Genomic DNA, 17321 nt, shown 5'->3' with positions numbered 1-17321 from the left:
GCCTTTGTTTGCCTTTGAGTGGCAAGAGCCAGGGGGAGGAAGAAAAGGGCAGCTTACCTGGACTAGACTGCCTCAGGGCTTCAAGAACTCTCCCACCTTATTCAATGAAGCCCTAAGCCAGGACTTGGAGCCCTTTCGCAGGAGCCACCCCCACGTGACGTTGTTGCAGTATTTAGATGACCTGTTGCTGGCCACAGAAACCCGTGAAGAGTGCAAAGAAGCCACGAGGAACTTGCTGGCTGAACTAGGTGAACTGGGATATCGAGCCAGCGCCAAGAAAGCACACATCTGTCAGAGGTCAGTAGTCTACTTGGGGTACACAATATCTAATGGGGCCAGGTGGCTAACACAGGCCATGAAGCAAACTGTCCTGGCTATCCCCATCCCTTCCTCACCCCGGGGAGTGAGAGAATTTCTTGGCTCAGCCGGGTTTTGCAGGCTCTGGATTCCAGGGTACGCAGAAATAGCCCGACCACTATATGAAGCAACCAAAGAAGGGCCGGGCTGGCAATGGATGCAAGAACAACAAGAGGCGTTTGACAGACTAAAAGAAGCTCTCCTCCGGGCCCCCGCCCTATCTCTGCCAGACCCAGAAAAACCCTTTATCCTGTTTGTAGATGAAAAGAAGGGAGTGGCTAAAGGAGTTCTGGCTCAGCAGCTGGGCCCGTGGAAGAGACCTGTGGCTTATTTGTCCAAGCGGCTAGACTCAGTGGCCTCCGGGTGGCCACCTTGTCTGCGTATCCTAGCAGCCATCGCTCTACTGGTAAAAGAGGCAGACAAGCTGACTTTTGGCCAAAATCTGAGAATAACAGCCCCACATACCGTGGAGGGGATCCTCAAGCATCCTCCAGGAAAATAGATGACGAACGCAAGACTCACCCACTATCAAGGGCTCCTACTAGATTCTCCCCGAATCGCCTTCTCTGACCCGGTAACCCTAAATCCTGCCACCCTTCTGCCGGACCCAGATCTGACGACCCCCATCCATGACTGTAGAGATATCCTTTCCGAAATTATCCAGGTGCGAGCAGACCTGAAAGACACACCGTTACTGAACTGTGAGCTAAATTGGTATACGGATGGGAGCAGCTTTGTGCAAGAGGGGGTCAGGAGAGCAGGGGCAGCAGTAGTAACCCATGATAGAGAAGTTGTCTGGAGCACAGCTCTGCCCCCTGGCACCTCAGCACAGAAGGCGGAACTTATTGCTCTCGCTGAGGCCCTGGAAAGAGCAGAAGGAAAGCGGGCCAACATTTACACAGATAGCAGATACGCCTTTGGCACTGTCCATGTCCATGGTGCCATCTACCGAGAAAGAAGATTCCGTTCCGTGGAAGGGAAGGGACTGAGGAATCTGCAAGAAGTCCAAAGACTATTAGCTGCTGTTGAAAAACCTAAAGCGGTAGCAGTTATACATGTACCGGGCCACCAATCAAAGAAGACACCCGAGGCCATCGGCAACAGCCATGCAGATGCAGAAGCTAAAAGGGCAGCCCTCTCGGACTCTCTTGTGCTTGCGGCCCTCGAAATACCCATACCTGAACTGCCCGCACTGCCGCCCAAACCTGAGTATTCCCCTCAAGATCTTGAGTGGATTAGGAAACAAGTCCCAGGGGAAGTGTTTGGAGAGGGACATTGGGGTAGGGACCAGGAGGGTAGATTGATCTTGCCAGAAGCATTAGGACAGTACCTGCTTGCTAATCTGCATAAGTCCCCCCATCTAGGTGGAAAAAAACTGCTCAGCCTTTTCCAGTCTGCGCAGTTGGTGTTTCCCCACCAGAATGAGGTGACTCGCCAGATCATGAAAGAATGCAGTAGCTGTGCAATGCTAAGACCAGCCCCAAGAGGGCTGCACCCAGCAGGTACCCGGGAAAGGGGGAGGGTTCCAGGGAGGAATTGGGAAATAGACTTCACCGAAATAAAACCAGGGAAGTATGGATACAGGTATTTGCTAGTTATGGTAGATACTTTTTCTGGGTGGGTGGAGGCCTTTCCAACTAAGCATGAGACTAGCCAGGTAGTAGCAAAAAGATTAATTGAAGAAATCATCCCCAGATATGAGGTCCCTGAAGCAATAGGTTCCGATAACGGCCCGGCTTTCATTAGCAAAGTCCTGCAAGGACTAGCCCTAGCTTTAGGAGTAGATTAGAAGTTACATTGTGCTTATAACCCACAAAGCTCTGGGCAGGTAGAGAGAATGAATCGGACCTTGAAAGAGACCCTTTCTAAATTGGTATTGGAGACTGGTGGGGACTGGGTGACTCTCCTTCCCTTAGCCATCTTCCGCGCTCGGAACTCCCCCTATGTACATGGTTTAACTCCATTTGAGATAATGTGTGGGGCCCCTCCACCTATAACTCGACGAGTGCAGCTTCCCGATGCAGAGGACCCAGCCCCTGACTATCTGAATGTGTTGCAAGTTCTTGCTAAAGTGCAGCAAGAAATCTGGCCCCTGATCAGAGCATATTATGAGGGCGGGAAAATTCCGAGCCCGGAACATGGCATAGTCCCAGGGAATATAGTATGGGTCAAAAGACATCAAGTGAAGACTCTCGAGCCCAGGTGGAAAGGACCTTATGTTGTATTGTTTACCACCCCCACTGCTCTCAAGGTTGATGGTATCGCTCCCTGGGTACACCACACCCACGTTCGGAAAGTCCTGCCTCATAAAGACCCAGGGGCCTGTAAGGAAAAGTGGAAGGTGCAGCAGCATCCTGCCAATCCCCTAAAACTACACTTAAGCCGAAGATGAAAGAGATCCTGCTAATAAGCTCCTTAGTATGGATCTTCACGGGAGCCACATCTGTGGGGATCAGAGGCACCAACCCCCATCAACCAAGGAACCTGACCTGGATGCTGATTGATAGTGACAATGGGGAAGTCATCAACTCCACACAACACAGTGCGCCAATCGGAACCTGGTGGCCTGACCTGTATTTCTGTTTCGACAGATCAACCCCGTTTACCGATCCATCCCTCCAAATTTGGCTCGCTCCCATGGGTTTTATGCTTGCCCAGGAACAGGTAAAAGAAGGCACTGTGGGGGGGGCATGACTTCTTTTGTGCCAGCTGGGACTGTGTAACCTCGAACGATGGGGATTGGAGATGGACAGTTACAAAAATCGATTCTGTCAAATTTACTTATGTCAACAAGGGCATCCCTCGTCACCAGCCTATGACCCTTTACAAAACCAAGGCTTGTGACAAAACGGACCAAGATTGGGTAAGAGTTCAATTCACCGAGACAGGCAAAAACACTGAGGTATCGCGCTGGATAAATGGACTAGCGTGGGGAATAGTGTATTATAAATATGGGGGGCATGCTGGCTCGACCCTCATCATTAAATTAACCGTGTCAACTCCCACCGCTGCCGTAGGTCCCAACTCGGTTATAAATCCCCAGAAACCTTCAATCCAGGACAAGGGCCTGAGCAAAAAGGATGAGAAAATGCCGACCAGAACGTTTGCTCCAGAGCCCACAAGAGGACCGAGTCCATCGACCTCTGGGTTATGGGCCCAGCACACCCCTTCCGGGTTAGATAATCCCATGTGGGAAATGGTGCAGGCAGTTGTAGAGACTCTTAACCACACCACTTCCTCCCTCACCGATCCCTGTTGGCTATGCTACCCAGGTTCACCCCCCTTCTATGAAGCAATCGAGATAAATAGCTCCTACACTATCAACAACTCCCATCCCACTTACTGGGACGGGAGACCGTGGGGACTTACAATCGCTCAAGTCTCAGTCGTTGGTACGTGTGTAGGCACAGTCCCGACGACCCAGAGCCAGTTATGCTCCTCCTATAATAACACTAAGTGAGAGCAGGGAAAGTGGATTATACCCTCCTTGGGCTGGTGGCTCTGCTCAAAGACAGGCCTCACTCCGGCCCTATCCACCTCTGTGTTCAATGCTAACAGTGAGTTTTGTGTGCTGGTGGCCCTTCTACCTCGCCTAATGTATCATTCTCATGAATCTCTGCTTTCTTATTGAGAAGAAAGGCTGAGCCCCCACCGGAGCAAGAGGGAGGTTGGTACCGCCCTGACCATTAGAACCCTCTTCACCCTAGGGATGGCAGGGGCAAGCACGGGAGTTGCAGCCCTTGTAACTCGAGAAAAGGGGCTCACAGCCCTGAGGCTGGCAATCGACAGAGATCTAGAACAACTCCGACAGACAATATCAGACCTAGAGCAATCCCTCACCTCCTTGTCCGAGGTGGTCCTACAGAACCGAAGAGGCCTGGACCTCTTGTTCTTAAAAGAAGGTGGGTTATGCGCAGCCTTAAGAGAAGAGTGCTGTTTCTATGTAGACAAAACAGGTGCAGTCAGAGATTCCTTGGCCAAACTGAAAAAAGATTTAGAGAAGAAGCGTAAAGAATATGAAAGTAGCGAAGGCTAGTTTGAGTCTTGGTTCAAATACAAGCCTTGGTTTGCTACCCTTCTCTCGGCCGTTGCGGGGCCGCTCGTCATCCTGCTGTTGCTGTTTACGATTGGCCCGTGCATAATTAACAGGCTTGTTAAGTTTGTGCAGGAAAGAATTGACACTGTCCAACTCTTAGTCCTTCGTCAAAAGTATCAGGACCCAGATGCCGCTGTAGAAGATTCCACAGTCTAATCAAGAAAAGGGGGGAAATGTAAAGGAGTGCAGAGAGCATTAAGAGTCAGGAAAAAGAACTAATAAAACTTAGCTAAACCTTAACAGCAGACCATTCCGGAATAGTAAGAGATTCAATGTCTAAACTTAGAGAGAGACCAGATCAAAGGAAGAGAGAGCGAGAGGCCTGCCAAGGGCTATTTGAATCCTAGTTTACTAAATCCCCATGGTTTACAACCCTGATATCCACCCTGGCAGGGCCCTTGCTTATTTTTATACTGCTTCTCACTTTAGGTCCCTGTATCTTAAACCGGCTAATAGCCTTTGTTAGGGAAAGAGTGAGTGCTGTTCAGGTGCTAATGCTGAGACCGCAGTATCATTCACTCACACAGCAGGAAGAAACAAACATTCCATGATTGGAATGGTCAAAGGAAAGTGGGGAAATGTAGAATCTAAGCATTAGTAAGATTAGTAAATTAGCATTAGCATAGCCATCTTAGAAACCTAGAAACCATTTTCTGAGAGTGTGACTCAGAGGAAAAAAAAACAAAAAAACAAAAAAAACAAACCCTGGGCCTGGGTAAGGCCTTGAAAAACAAGTTAATCATGAGCACCGGGTGGTGGGCAGCTGTGACCCTTGGTCAGCTAACCTTGGTCAGTAAATCTTACATACCAAGCTTATCGTGCAGAACCTCCCTAACCATTGAGGAGTAGTCTTACCCTGCCCTTGTTTAACCCCAGGATATATGTCTTGCAAGAATAATGTATAGTTATAGAAAATTGCTATGAGTTAAGTGCTTTGAAATTGCTATATAAACCCTTGGCTCGGAGTGCTCGGGGTCCTTGTTGAGACCCGCTGCATCGGGCTGACTTGGACCTCAGCTAGCTAGCTGAATAAAGACTTTGCTTGAATTTACATCTCTATGCCTGTGTAGTTTGTTCTCTGGGGAAGCCTCGGAAGCCTGGACCCTAACACTATGTCAAAGAGGTATCTACACTCCCACCCTCACTGCAGCACTGACTGACAATAGCTAAGACAAGGAAAAAACCTAAGTGTCCATCAACAGATGAACGGATAGAGAAAATGTGATACACATACACATATATAATGAAACACTATTCAGACATAAAGAAAGAAAACCTGTCATTTATGATGATTGGATAGGCCTTGACAGCATTGGGATAAGTGAAATAAATCAGAAAAAGAAAAGTATGATCTCACTATTGTGTGGAATCTAAAAAAAATTAAACAAAAACAAAAAACAAAACCTCTAGAAAAAGATCCAATTTGTGATTATCAGCAGCAGAAGGTGGTGTGGGGGAACTGGATGAAGGGAGTCAAAAGGTATATATTTCTCTTTATAATTTAAATAAGGATGGGGATGTGTGGGTAAAATTTCAGTATTTCCAGAATCTCTCACATGGCCTTAGTGCATTTCCATACCAATAGGTGGTTTCAAGGGGTGGAGAGAAGTAGTCTATCTCCATATCAATATGTAATTTCAATGGCGAGAGAGGGCGTATCTGGACCAGAGAGGTTGGGTGGGGTCTCTTCTTCTGCAGCCAGTTGTGAGAGACATAGGACAGCAAAAGTGGACAACTGCTTGTAAGCAATAAATGGATTTCTCCCAGTTTATTTCTCCCTTTGACTGATTTTGGTTTCAAAGGTATTTTGTCCCAAGATTTTGCCCCCCAGAGTTACAGGATATTAATGTAGGACATGATGACTATAGTTAATATAATTGTGTGGTATATTTGAAAGTTGGTAAGTGAGCAAAAGTGAACACTAAAAGTGTTCATCAAAAGGAAAAAAAAACTCTTTTTCTGGTGTCTATATGAGATGATGGATGTTAACTACACTTGTCATTTCACAATATATCTAAGTCAAGGCTGTTCACCTCAAACTTATGCAGTGCTGAGTGTCAATGATACTTCAACATTACTGAAAAAAAAAAGAAAATTTGCCTTTATCATTCTATTTTAAAGAGAATTCCAATTAACCTACTTAAATGGGATGCAACATACTCTCCTAAATGTTGCCTTTCAATTCTACTTTAGAGCCTCCTAAAGCTTTCTCATTAACTCTTTGCTGGGAAATCTCTCTCTCCACAGTTCCCTGGAAAGTGTGCTGGACTCCAGCTCTGGACCTCAACATTCCGCATCCTTGGACCAAAAACAATTTAACCCCACTTCAACACAGTGTTTTTAGCTGAAAATTGTGCATGATAATAGTACCTCCCATACAAGTTGGGAATATCAAATTAAATAATCTATGTAACGTGCATATCTGGTCCCTAACATACAGTATTTATTCAATAAGCATTAGCAGCCAGAGTAATAATGTCACAGATTGTGGAAGGTTGGTTTCCTGGGAAGCACACTCTCAGGCGGAGATTCACATGCAGGAAGTTAATTTGAGACACTCTCAGGATCACCTGTGGAGGGGAAAAGACAGGAAGGAAGCAGATTTGGGCAGAGACAGAAGTTGATGCACTCTCAGAAATGCTTCAGCTATCTCCCAAGGGAAGCTGGATAGCCGTCCAGTTAGCCCGCATTGCATCAAAGAATCTGGGCCTCTAGCCTCAGGTATGAATCAGTCTTTGGATACAGGAAGTAGCTCTCTCCAGCCTAGGGCAACTTATGGAGAAAATTCACAGTTAAGGGCTGTCAGTAGCCAGTACTCCTAGCAGGTAGGGGCATAATGCGTTCAGTCCTGAAGAGGAATCAGTGTGGTTCACCACAGTATCCCTTACACTAGTTGAAAACAAAGTTATGTTTCCATCTTTCTCTTCTCTGGATTCCTATTAGAACTCAAACCATTCTTCCCACAAGGAACTACATTCCACATAATTAAAAAAAAAAAAAAAGGAAGAACCCTTGCCACTCTTAACTGCATTTTCCTCCCATTTATCTATTTTCTTTTTTTCCTTCTCTTTTCTTTCCACACACATTTTTTGGACTCGATCTTCTACCATAGTTTACACACAATGCAGAGATTATTTATCCTTTTAAAAAAGGTTTTTTCTTAGTAGCTCCTTACCCTCTAACCAACTTTACAAACTGCCACAGGATATTAAAAAATGACATTCTCACTTAGGGAAATGTTTAAAATGTAATTTGAACAGGTAGTTACACATGTTTCCCTGAAGGCTGATATCACTTGGTTATTTGATGTTTTGGTATTAAATGTAAATTATTGACAGGGCCTGCCCCTTCTGGAGGAGACCCATAAAAATATCTTGTGTCTCTAAACAATTTCCTTGCTAAAAAAGGTTTATTTTGTGTCTGCAACTGCAACTATCTTTATTGCATTGTAAAGAATCAATGTCATACACCAAATTGTCTATTAACAATCACAGTATGTACAAATTACAAATTATCTTTATTCTAGAACATCTCAAGGGTCCAGGCTGTTTGTATATGATAACAGCTCACGGAGACCCAAATTATGGACGACTAAGATGAATGAATAGTAAAAAATACTGCTGTTTCATCATCAGTTTGTAAAAGGAATGTGTTGTAGCTCAACTTTAAGCATGGCTCTTTGGAAGAAGAAACCTCTTTAGTCAGAAGAAGAAGGAAGAGAGGCAGGAGGAAGCAGAACGGAAGGGATGTGTTCCAAGGGAAGTGGGAGTAGCTCAATCTTGGATTTTTGCCTGAAAAAAGAGAATAAGTGAAAAAAAATGAAAAAAAAACCAGACACCATTATATTTATGCTGTTAAGATTAACAATCAGCTAAATATTAATGTTTAAATTTTAAAAGATACATGAATAAACTGTGGTACTTTGGTATGCTGAAATTTAATTTTGGATGAACTACAAATTTTCAATACTGATGCTAGGGTCTTAGCAAGTGAGGAAGCCAATTCTTAATATTGAGGACACCAAACTTCTAGAGTCCCTCTCATAATAAAGACATCGACTTTAATATTTCCTCCCCAGTCTACAAGGTCTTTGTCTTTACATTAAGTTTAAAGGTAATAGTAAAATTACTTGATTTCACATAGCTATAAAAGAATGTATAACTAAGTTTGTAAAATAAATATCTGGAAGACACATAATAAACTAAAGGCTATATACAAGTTGGGAATATCAAATTAAATAATCTATGTAACGTGCATATCTGGTCCCTAACATACAGTATTTATTCAATAAGCATTAGCAGCCAGAGTAATAAGGTCACAGATTGTGGAAGGTTGGTAAAATGGAATGGAAAATTCATATATGGAAACACAGAAATATGTAAGAGTGCTTACTATTGTGCCAATCACTTTTCAGGACACAGGAAACGCAATAGTAATTTTTTTCAAAAGTGACTGTGATATGAGAGTGAGGCTAACAAGAAGAAGCAACAGAGACAGAACTAAAGGATACTTTCTTTACAAAGTGGAAAAAAAACAAATAGCAGATGAATGTTACGCTTTTAAATGCTCAGGAAAATAAAGAGATGTTTTCGGAGGAAAATGATGTCTTAGGCAGGACCCTTTCATTTGTAAGAGATAAGAAACTTTTCATCACTACAGGTTTAAATGAAAATAGTATCTTATTAGATAGCTAAAACTTATTAGGGATCAATGGCTTCAGGAGTAGCTGAATCCAGGAGCTCAAAACCCTTATCAAGACTAAGACTTGCTCTTTTCATCTCTTAGCTAGGTTTTTTGCTCTGTGCGGGAATCCTCCTTACGCTGCATGGTTCCTCTTGCTGGCAAAATAGATGACAAGGGCTCTAAACCTGCACTGTATTCTCTCAGCAACTGCATGAGAAAGAACACCTCTTTTCTGTTCTTTTTATGAGAAGCCCCTAGTACTAGCTCTAAATGGACCAACTTGGGTGAAGTGTTCATCCTTATGCCAATCTCTGTAGCCGAGGAAAGCCATTCCTATATTCAGTGTCCATCCAAATCCCATGAAGTGAGAGGATGGGAAAGTTGTACTTTCTCAAGGGGAAATCAGGGTGCTATAACAAGAAAATGGGGTCAATAAAGTATTTACTACCAAAGAATAAAATAATTCAACTGAAATTCAGGAAGGAAGCTTGGGAAGAAAGGAATGTAAATATTAAGTACCTTCTTTCTTAATTTTGACTCTTCATTCATGCTCACTCAAAAAACTAGATCCAGATTTTTAAGAAAGGGATAGGTATGCCTCAATAACATCTCTTGTCTTTTTTTCTTCTTTCTTTTCTAACCAACTTGTAGATAAGTCCTACATGGTGATATATTGTGTTTTATATTTGATGCTTTTGTTGAACTATATCATAACTTTAAACAAAGGAAGAAAGTCATATTCCAAACCCACAAGCAATAGCGATGAGTGGCATTATACCTGCATCTGGCCATAAGCTGCGGGGGAGGGGAAGCAAGCAGAGAGGTGAAGAAGGTTATAAGACACAAATAAAATAATGAGACATAATTGCAATTATCCTGAACTCCAGGCCATCTATAAAGTAAGAAAAGAAAATACACACACACACACACACACACACACACACACAGTCTAATGTGCAGGAGAGAGTCATCATAGTCTTTCCTTATGACAACTTTAATAAATGACTTCCTTGGGTTGTAATTTTATTTTTCCCAATTATCTCTCTAATATGTGTTTGGCTTGATAAACAAAGTGTTCTGTACAATTAAATGCTTCTGTTACTGTATCTGAGGCACCTAGCCTAGACAGAGAGACTGACAATATCTTCCTCACCCCAATTTAATAAGGCTTGCTATATATATGGCAATTTGTAATTCAGCTAAGTAAAATCTGATGAAGACTGAAAACAATAGTTTTTAAGGAGCACTAATATATTAGGAAATGTAATAAACAGGAATTTGGTATGACAATTGCCCATATCTTACTTTGTATGAATACAGGTGCCTCTAAGTTTAAACCTCAACAAGCAAAGTTAGACTGACTTTCATAAGAGCAGGGAAGAATATATTTGTGTAAACTCCATCTGGCACAATCAAATGATTAAACTGGATGTAGAAGGGAATGAAAAAATACACAGATAAACCTGTGAAACTAATTCCTATTATACAGGACTGCAGGTCTGATGTGAGAGCAAAGTGTAGGTGTTGCCCAGTGATTCACTCATGAAACCAATTGGGATGAAGCAGGGAATACCATTTCGAAACCCAGATGCATTTACACCAATTTTCAGAGCATGGGTAATAAAATGAACTTGAGATTTTCTACAGTAAATGCTATCTTTTATCCACTGACAAAATTATACATATATTAATATATGTGTGCATATACATCATTTTTATGTGGTAAGAATGAGCTTCAGACTTAAAAAAAACAAGTGTAACAAACATTTTCAGTAAGAGAATTCCTGTTATGGGTAGTTGGATGAATTATAGGAAAGCACCCACTGATTTATATTAAACTACATTTCAGGGTACTAAAAACTTGTGTGTGAAATTACTGTGCTGTTTTCAGTGGTCCTGAATCACTATAGAGAAATGGGCTTGGTGCCACAAGACTGAAGATAAACAATTGTAGTTTTATTTTTAAAAAAGGACAGTAATTAGTTACATACAACTTTAGACTTCCAAGCCCGAAGTGACTCTTAAGCACAATTTGATAATTATTAAAGAAATAGGACTCTCTGCTTCTCCCTGTTTGATAGACAGCCACATCTTCCGATACAGTACCAGCCACATCCATGAGACACTGGAAAGAAAATAAATGAATTTGCCCAAATTAGGTACTTGGACACCAGGGCTGCTTTTAACTCTGGAAAAGGGGACAGTGTCACCACTGATGACCCCCTTCATTGACCTCAACTACATGATCTACATATTCCAGTATGATTCCATCTATGGCAAGTTCAGTGTCACAGTCAAAGCTGACAATGGGAAACTTGTCATCAATAGACGGCCCATCTCCATCTTCCAGGAGCAAGATTTGCCAACATCAAATGGGGTAAAGCTGTGGATGGCTCCCCTGGGAAGCTGCGGCATAGTGGCAGTGGGGTTGCCCAGATGTCATCTCTGATCCTACTCTTGCTGCCAAGGCTGTGGGCAAGGTCAACCCTGAGCTGAATGGGAAGCTCCCTGTCATGACTTCCTGTGTCTCAGCCCCAATGTGTTAGGTCATGGATCGGACCTGCCATCTGGAGAAAGTGAAAAATATAATGACATCAAGAAGGTGGTGAGGCAGGCATTGGAGGGCCCCCAGCAGGCATCCTGGACCATGCTAAGGACTTTAACTGTGATATTTCCTATTCCACCTGAGATGCTAGGGTTGATGTTACCCTCAACAAGCACAACATGAAGCTCATTTTCTGGTGTGACAATGAACACCCTACAGCAACAGGGTGGCTGACCTTATGGTTCACACAGATCCCAAGGACTAACAGCCAGCTGGACCACCAGATTACGTGAAAGCCCAAGAAGGAAGGAAGGAAAGGGGCCTTTAGCTGCCGCAGAGTTAATTGTCCTGACTGACTCTCCTAACAAACTGAAACTCTGCCATCCTTAACAGTTTCTATCCCAGACCTCCTGAAGAAGGGGAGGAGGTTATGGAGGCCTACCTTGTCATGTATCATCAATAAAGTACACTGTGCTTGGCAAAAAAAGAAAGGAAAGAAGGCAGGGAGGCAGGCAAAAAAGGGAAGGAAGGGAAGGAATGGGAAGAGAAGGGAAGGAAAGGGAGAAAGGAAAAAACTGGTTCGGGAAACATTCAGAAATAGAAATAGAGATCAGCAGGATCTAGGATGAGTTAACAAAGGACAAATCAGGTCAGGATGGCTTCATTCTACTTCAGACAAGTATTATAAAGAGATGAATTATATTCATCTATTTTTAGCAAGACATTTGTTACAGAACAAAAACATAACCTGGATAATCATACAGGGAAATAGATCCGTAAGCACTTAAACAACCATATCAAAGACACAGATTGACTAAATTGTAGAACATAGTTTTCTACTGTTTTCCAGATGTCTCCATTCTTTGTTTTTAAAGATAGCTACCACATTTGAGCACCTACTAAGTGCTAGGCATTGTGCCAATCCTTTGACATAAATTTTATTCTCACAATGACCAACAAGACAGATATTCTTCAAATTTTATATCACCTAAATTAAAAGATTTGCCCAGGGACACCAAACTATAGAAAGGAACTTCAAGCTTCTCAAATTTGAAAATTACATGAAGCTGGAGAACTAATATGTTGAGTTACAGAATCAGGTTCTAAAAGAATCTAAGCCCACTAATATCTCAGATTAAATATGAACTTCATAGATATTTTGTTAACAAGCCCATGGTGAGTCACTAGTGTTGATATGGCTACTAGGAAAATTTTTAAATTCTTAGATCATATTATAGGATAAGACTATCTGAAGAAAGGGGGGTGGCATGCTTGCTTTTCAGTATATTCTATACCTTAATATGGATTGTGTCTATCAGGATTCTTTCTCTTGGAGAATGACAGAAACTCCATATGCAAGAAAGGGATTTTTTTTTGGCTATAAAGCTGAGAAGAGTTCTTGGGTAATCTATAGCCCTGAAGAAAGAACTGTTGAAATCTATGACTTTAGATATGGAAAATATAGTCTCAGAGCCATCAAATCTGTTTTCAGTGTCTCATCTCTGCTTTCACTGTTTCATTTTGCATTTTGGTCTCATCCTCTCCTACATCAAACAGGAGACCTTCAAGACTGGCAGGGAATGTCACTACAAATAGGCTCAGCTTAGTTGTTCCAGCTGAAAGAGAAAGCTTCTTTTTGCCCAATACCCATAAATCAATCACTGAGAAGAATTCTGATTGACCATACTGCAGCCATATAAAAATCTTTGCCCTAATCATTATTGTCAGGGAAATGGGGTAATATGGTTGGCCATGATTTCATCATATGAATGCTCTCATGGCCAGTGTATGCATAGAGTGTGGGATAGAGTAGAATTTGCTACTAGAAGTGAATGGAAGGGCTGGCTGAACACATCACACTCAATACATTAACTCTGAACTTGTTCAGAGAGGAACAGGGAAAAGGATGAAAATGGGACGTCTGCACTATGAAGACCAGATGAAAAAACAGAGACAGTTATTCTGAAAAGGCAAAGTTGAGAGAAGAGAAAAAGATTGCTAAAAAAGAAAATGTAAGCAAGTTCTACACAGTTCGAGGCATAGAATCTGAGACACCCTCATTGCAAAAAAGATTTCACTTTTAAAAAGATTTCAATTTCAAGATATTTTAACTTTCAAAGCCCAGAGCAGTCCAGGGTGCCTCTGGGTAATACAGGAACCCTGTCACTTCAATTTTGAAGGTATATGCTTGTTTTACCATTTGCCAAGGAAACTGCAGATGGATTATAAGTATCAGATGGACAGCTGGACTTAATTACCTAAGTAAGAGACAGGCAATAGCTAAAATCCTAGATTTTAAAGTCAGATGTAAGTATGAATCTAAGCTTTAGCAGTGAGTACCTATGTGTCATGGATAAATCACCTACTCCCTATTGGCCGAATTTTTGAAATGGATATTATTATTATTGTTACCTTGAAGGATGATTGTGAGTAATGTAGACACACAGAATTCCTTGTGAATAGATAGCTCTTAATGAACTGCAGTTTCTGTGTAGAAATACACACATATACACAAAATATATCCTCAGATTATCTGACCTCTTTGAAATATGGAAGCAGGCCATACCTGAATAACAATAAATCTTAGATAAGCACAGATTATGGCTATTTAAGTACCTGTGGGTTTGGAATGAAAGAGAGACTGCAGTGGGAGGGTAGCAAAGTACATATAATAAGATAACTTTATGAAAATCAAGACTGTCCAGTATCTTGGAATATACTGTCTTAGAAACCTAGTATCCCACAGTAGATTTCAGAAAATTTGGATCACATTGGGTCTAAACCGACATGAGGATTAAGTGAAATAAATGCAAAATTGCTTAGAATAAGTCCTAGCACCCAGTTGTGCTCAATAAAAATTTATTAATTAATGGTTAATCATAGGGCCTTGTCTCAAATGTGAGATTTTTAAGACACAGATCACATTAATTTTTTTCCCCTCTGCTTTATGATAATGCCTGGTGCTTTTGAGGCATTTATACAGGAATACAGGAGTTATGGTTATGATGGACTAAAAACACATGATGAGGCTACAAAGTAAAAATGATGACACAAACCCGAGTGTGCATTTCCATGTGCAATCTTGAAACAGAAGTGAGAGAGACAAACGCAAACTGGCAATAGGAAAGGTGAATATGATGAAAAGATGAGGTATGAAAAGGGCGAAGGAACAAGGGACAACACCAGCTGGCCAGAATATGGCATTCTGATTCTGTAAATTTCAGAGGCCAGTATTTGTCTAACTCAAATCACAAATACATTAATAATCTCATGAAGATGCTCAATTTCTATGATGCCTTCAGGATTTAAGCTTCTATAAACAATTTCAGTTTGATAGAACACTTTCATACTCATTTTATTTGCTTCCTAGGCCAGGGCTGAAACTATCAGCTAGAAGGTACTTTACGCCAGGCTAGTTCACTCAAATTATCTTCCTGGTCCCTGTAGACATTTTGTGTTTATCATTCCTGCTCTAAAGAAGGGCTTTCCAGTGTTTTTCATGTCGTGGCACATATAGAAAATGACAATACTTTATTAGTCTAGCCTTTGAACTAATGGACGACACCACTAAGAGATGGCCCCAGAGCTCCAGAAGCCCCAGGCCTGGCCCTGATGCCCCCAGGGCTGAAGGGAACAACATTTCAGCAGACTTGTAGCCACTCGTGGCTATCAGTGGGACAGGTCACTCCACTGGGAAGCTCTGCTCTCAACTCTCCCTGTGGAGAGATGGATGAGCAGGTTTTATAATTTTGTTTATTCACAAAATGCTTAGGATTGTTACCCTGCTAGGCACTGAGATGCAGTAGTAGACAGGCACAGTCTCTGTCCCTAGAAAACAGGCTGAAAGTGCCTTAGGGACCCAGTCAAGTCTCTAAGACTCAGGGAGCCAGGACTAGACTGTACTACCTGACACCAACCAACCCACAGTTTTCTTCCAAGGAAGACATGCTCTAGGGTATATACTATGTATTCGTCATTCCTTGGTGCAAAAAGTGACTGCCAGGTTTTCTATCTTCTGAGTTTGTCAGTTTGTGCCCTACTAATTGAGAATGTGACAGAATTTTTCTGGGGTTAAAGTTTGCACCTGAAAGCCATCTCAGTTGGTGGATACATTAAAGAAAGAAAAATGATTTGGGGGTCAGTAAAACTCTGATATAGGCTTATCTTTTTCTTGTGGGGACTTCAATGTTTACCACTATATTTTAGGGTGGATGACACTCCTCTTCATGGTGGGGTAAGAGAAGAGGGGCATGACAGATGTTCACCAGCATTCACCAGGTGAAAGAGGAGCCTGTTATCACTAAGATGAGACAAGCCTGGCAGTGCATTATACTTTTAATGCACATGATCGCTAATTACAAAGGTATCTTCAGTTTTCATTATAGCTAGTCCCTGAGGATCTCTGCTTGGGAACACTTCGTTAATGATTTATTTGAATCACTGTATATACATGGAAATAATAACCTGACTGCATTTATTTATTCAACAACTTAAACTTTTTCCTATTATAATGAGAGGTGATGAATGATAGATATGTAACTTTTTATGTATTGAAGGACTTCTATATATTTTTATATATCCATGCACACCTGTTCATCTAAAAACCAGTTCTTTCTAAACATGATAACGGAGGAGCAAATGTAAATATGCTAACTGATCATGGGTTAGGTAGTTCATATTATTTCTATCACATTTTTATAAATGGTGGCAACTAATTTTCTAAGGAAGGTCAAAGCCAAGATTGAACTATGACTCCAAAGCCTTCAAACATTCCAGATTTTTCAAAAATTTGGAATTTACCCCAAATCCTCCTCATTTTTCAATTTATTTTCAAATATTTAATTGTGATTTTAGTATAAATGTTTGGCTGCTGGTGTTTAAATTGAAATATTGTGTTACAAATACCTCTAAAAATTAAGCTTTTGAATTAGATAATGACACATATTGTTTTACTAACTAAGCACATTTTGTGTTTGATGGTAGATTAAAATGTTCAACTACACAGAACAGAACATTAATACCCTCTGAAAAATTCACAATAACAAAGGGAGTTACAGGATGGTCATTTGGGTTTATAACATAGCCTTGAAAATAAGATCCATCTGCTTTGAAAGATAAAGTCCTATCTGTTAAGTTGAAGGAGAAAAGGAATGGTCAGTTTTGAACATTGCCATGAGCCAAGACACAGTGTTAGAATCTCCACCAGTGCATTGCCTCTATTATATCATGCATCTCAGTCACTCGGGAACCTTGCTGTGATTCAGCTGGTCTGGGGAATATGAAACAATTTGAGTTGGGTTAAAAATGGCCTGTGTACTCAAAGCTTTTCTCACTAAGCTCCCATGTAGGTAAATACCTGATACAGTCCTCAGACAGCACTTTGAGTAGCAAGGTTCTGAACAACATATGACAGTGTCTTCAGTTACACATGAGCTGATGTTGTGTCAAAAGGCATAGAGCTTCGACCATCTACAACTTTCAACTGGGTAGAATATTCTAATTCAGATTATGGTGATTAAAAATCCCCAGCAGTTTCTACTATCCAATACATTTCCCCATTCCTGGAAGTCAGAGAGCTGAAAATAAAAATGTGATGAAGAAACTCCTCCCAGGAATTTTTAAGTACAGTGAACCCAATTT

The 17321-nt window shown here is 41.5% G+C and overlaps 1 protein-coding gene and 1 long non-coding RNA gene across 2 annotated transcripts in view; one reads left to right on the top strand and one right to left on the bottom strand.

The window, feature by feature from the left end:
• LOC140844268 (uncharacterized) overlaps positions 1-17321 on the bottom strand; it is a 216548-nt gene that overhangs the window by 67370 nt on the left and 131857 nt on the right. The window lies entirely within an intron of this gene.
• LOC140844267 (uncharacterized) lies at positions 719-2933 on the top strand. Its single transcript, XM_073215732.1, has 2 exons — positions 719-1859; positions 2609-2933. The coding sequence occupies exons 1-2, from the start codon at positions 860-862 to the stop codon at positions 2611-2613; spliced, it is 1005 nt and encodes a 334-aa protein (XP_073071833.1). The 5' UTR covers positions 719-859; the 3' UTR covers positions 2614-2933.

This window comes from Manis javanica, chromosome 11 (genome assembly GCF_040802235.1).
Source record: "Manis javanica isolate MJ-LG chromosome 11, MJ_LKY, whole genome shotgun sequence".
Taxonomy (NCBI): domain Eukaryota; kingdom Metazoa; phylum Chordata; class Mammalia; order Pholidota; family Manidae; genus Manis; species Manis javanica.
This window is presented reverse-complemented; position numbering and strand designations above follow the sequence as displayed.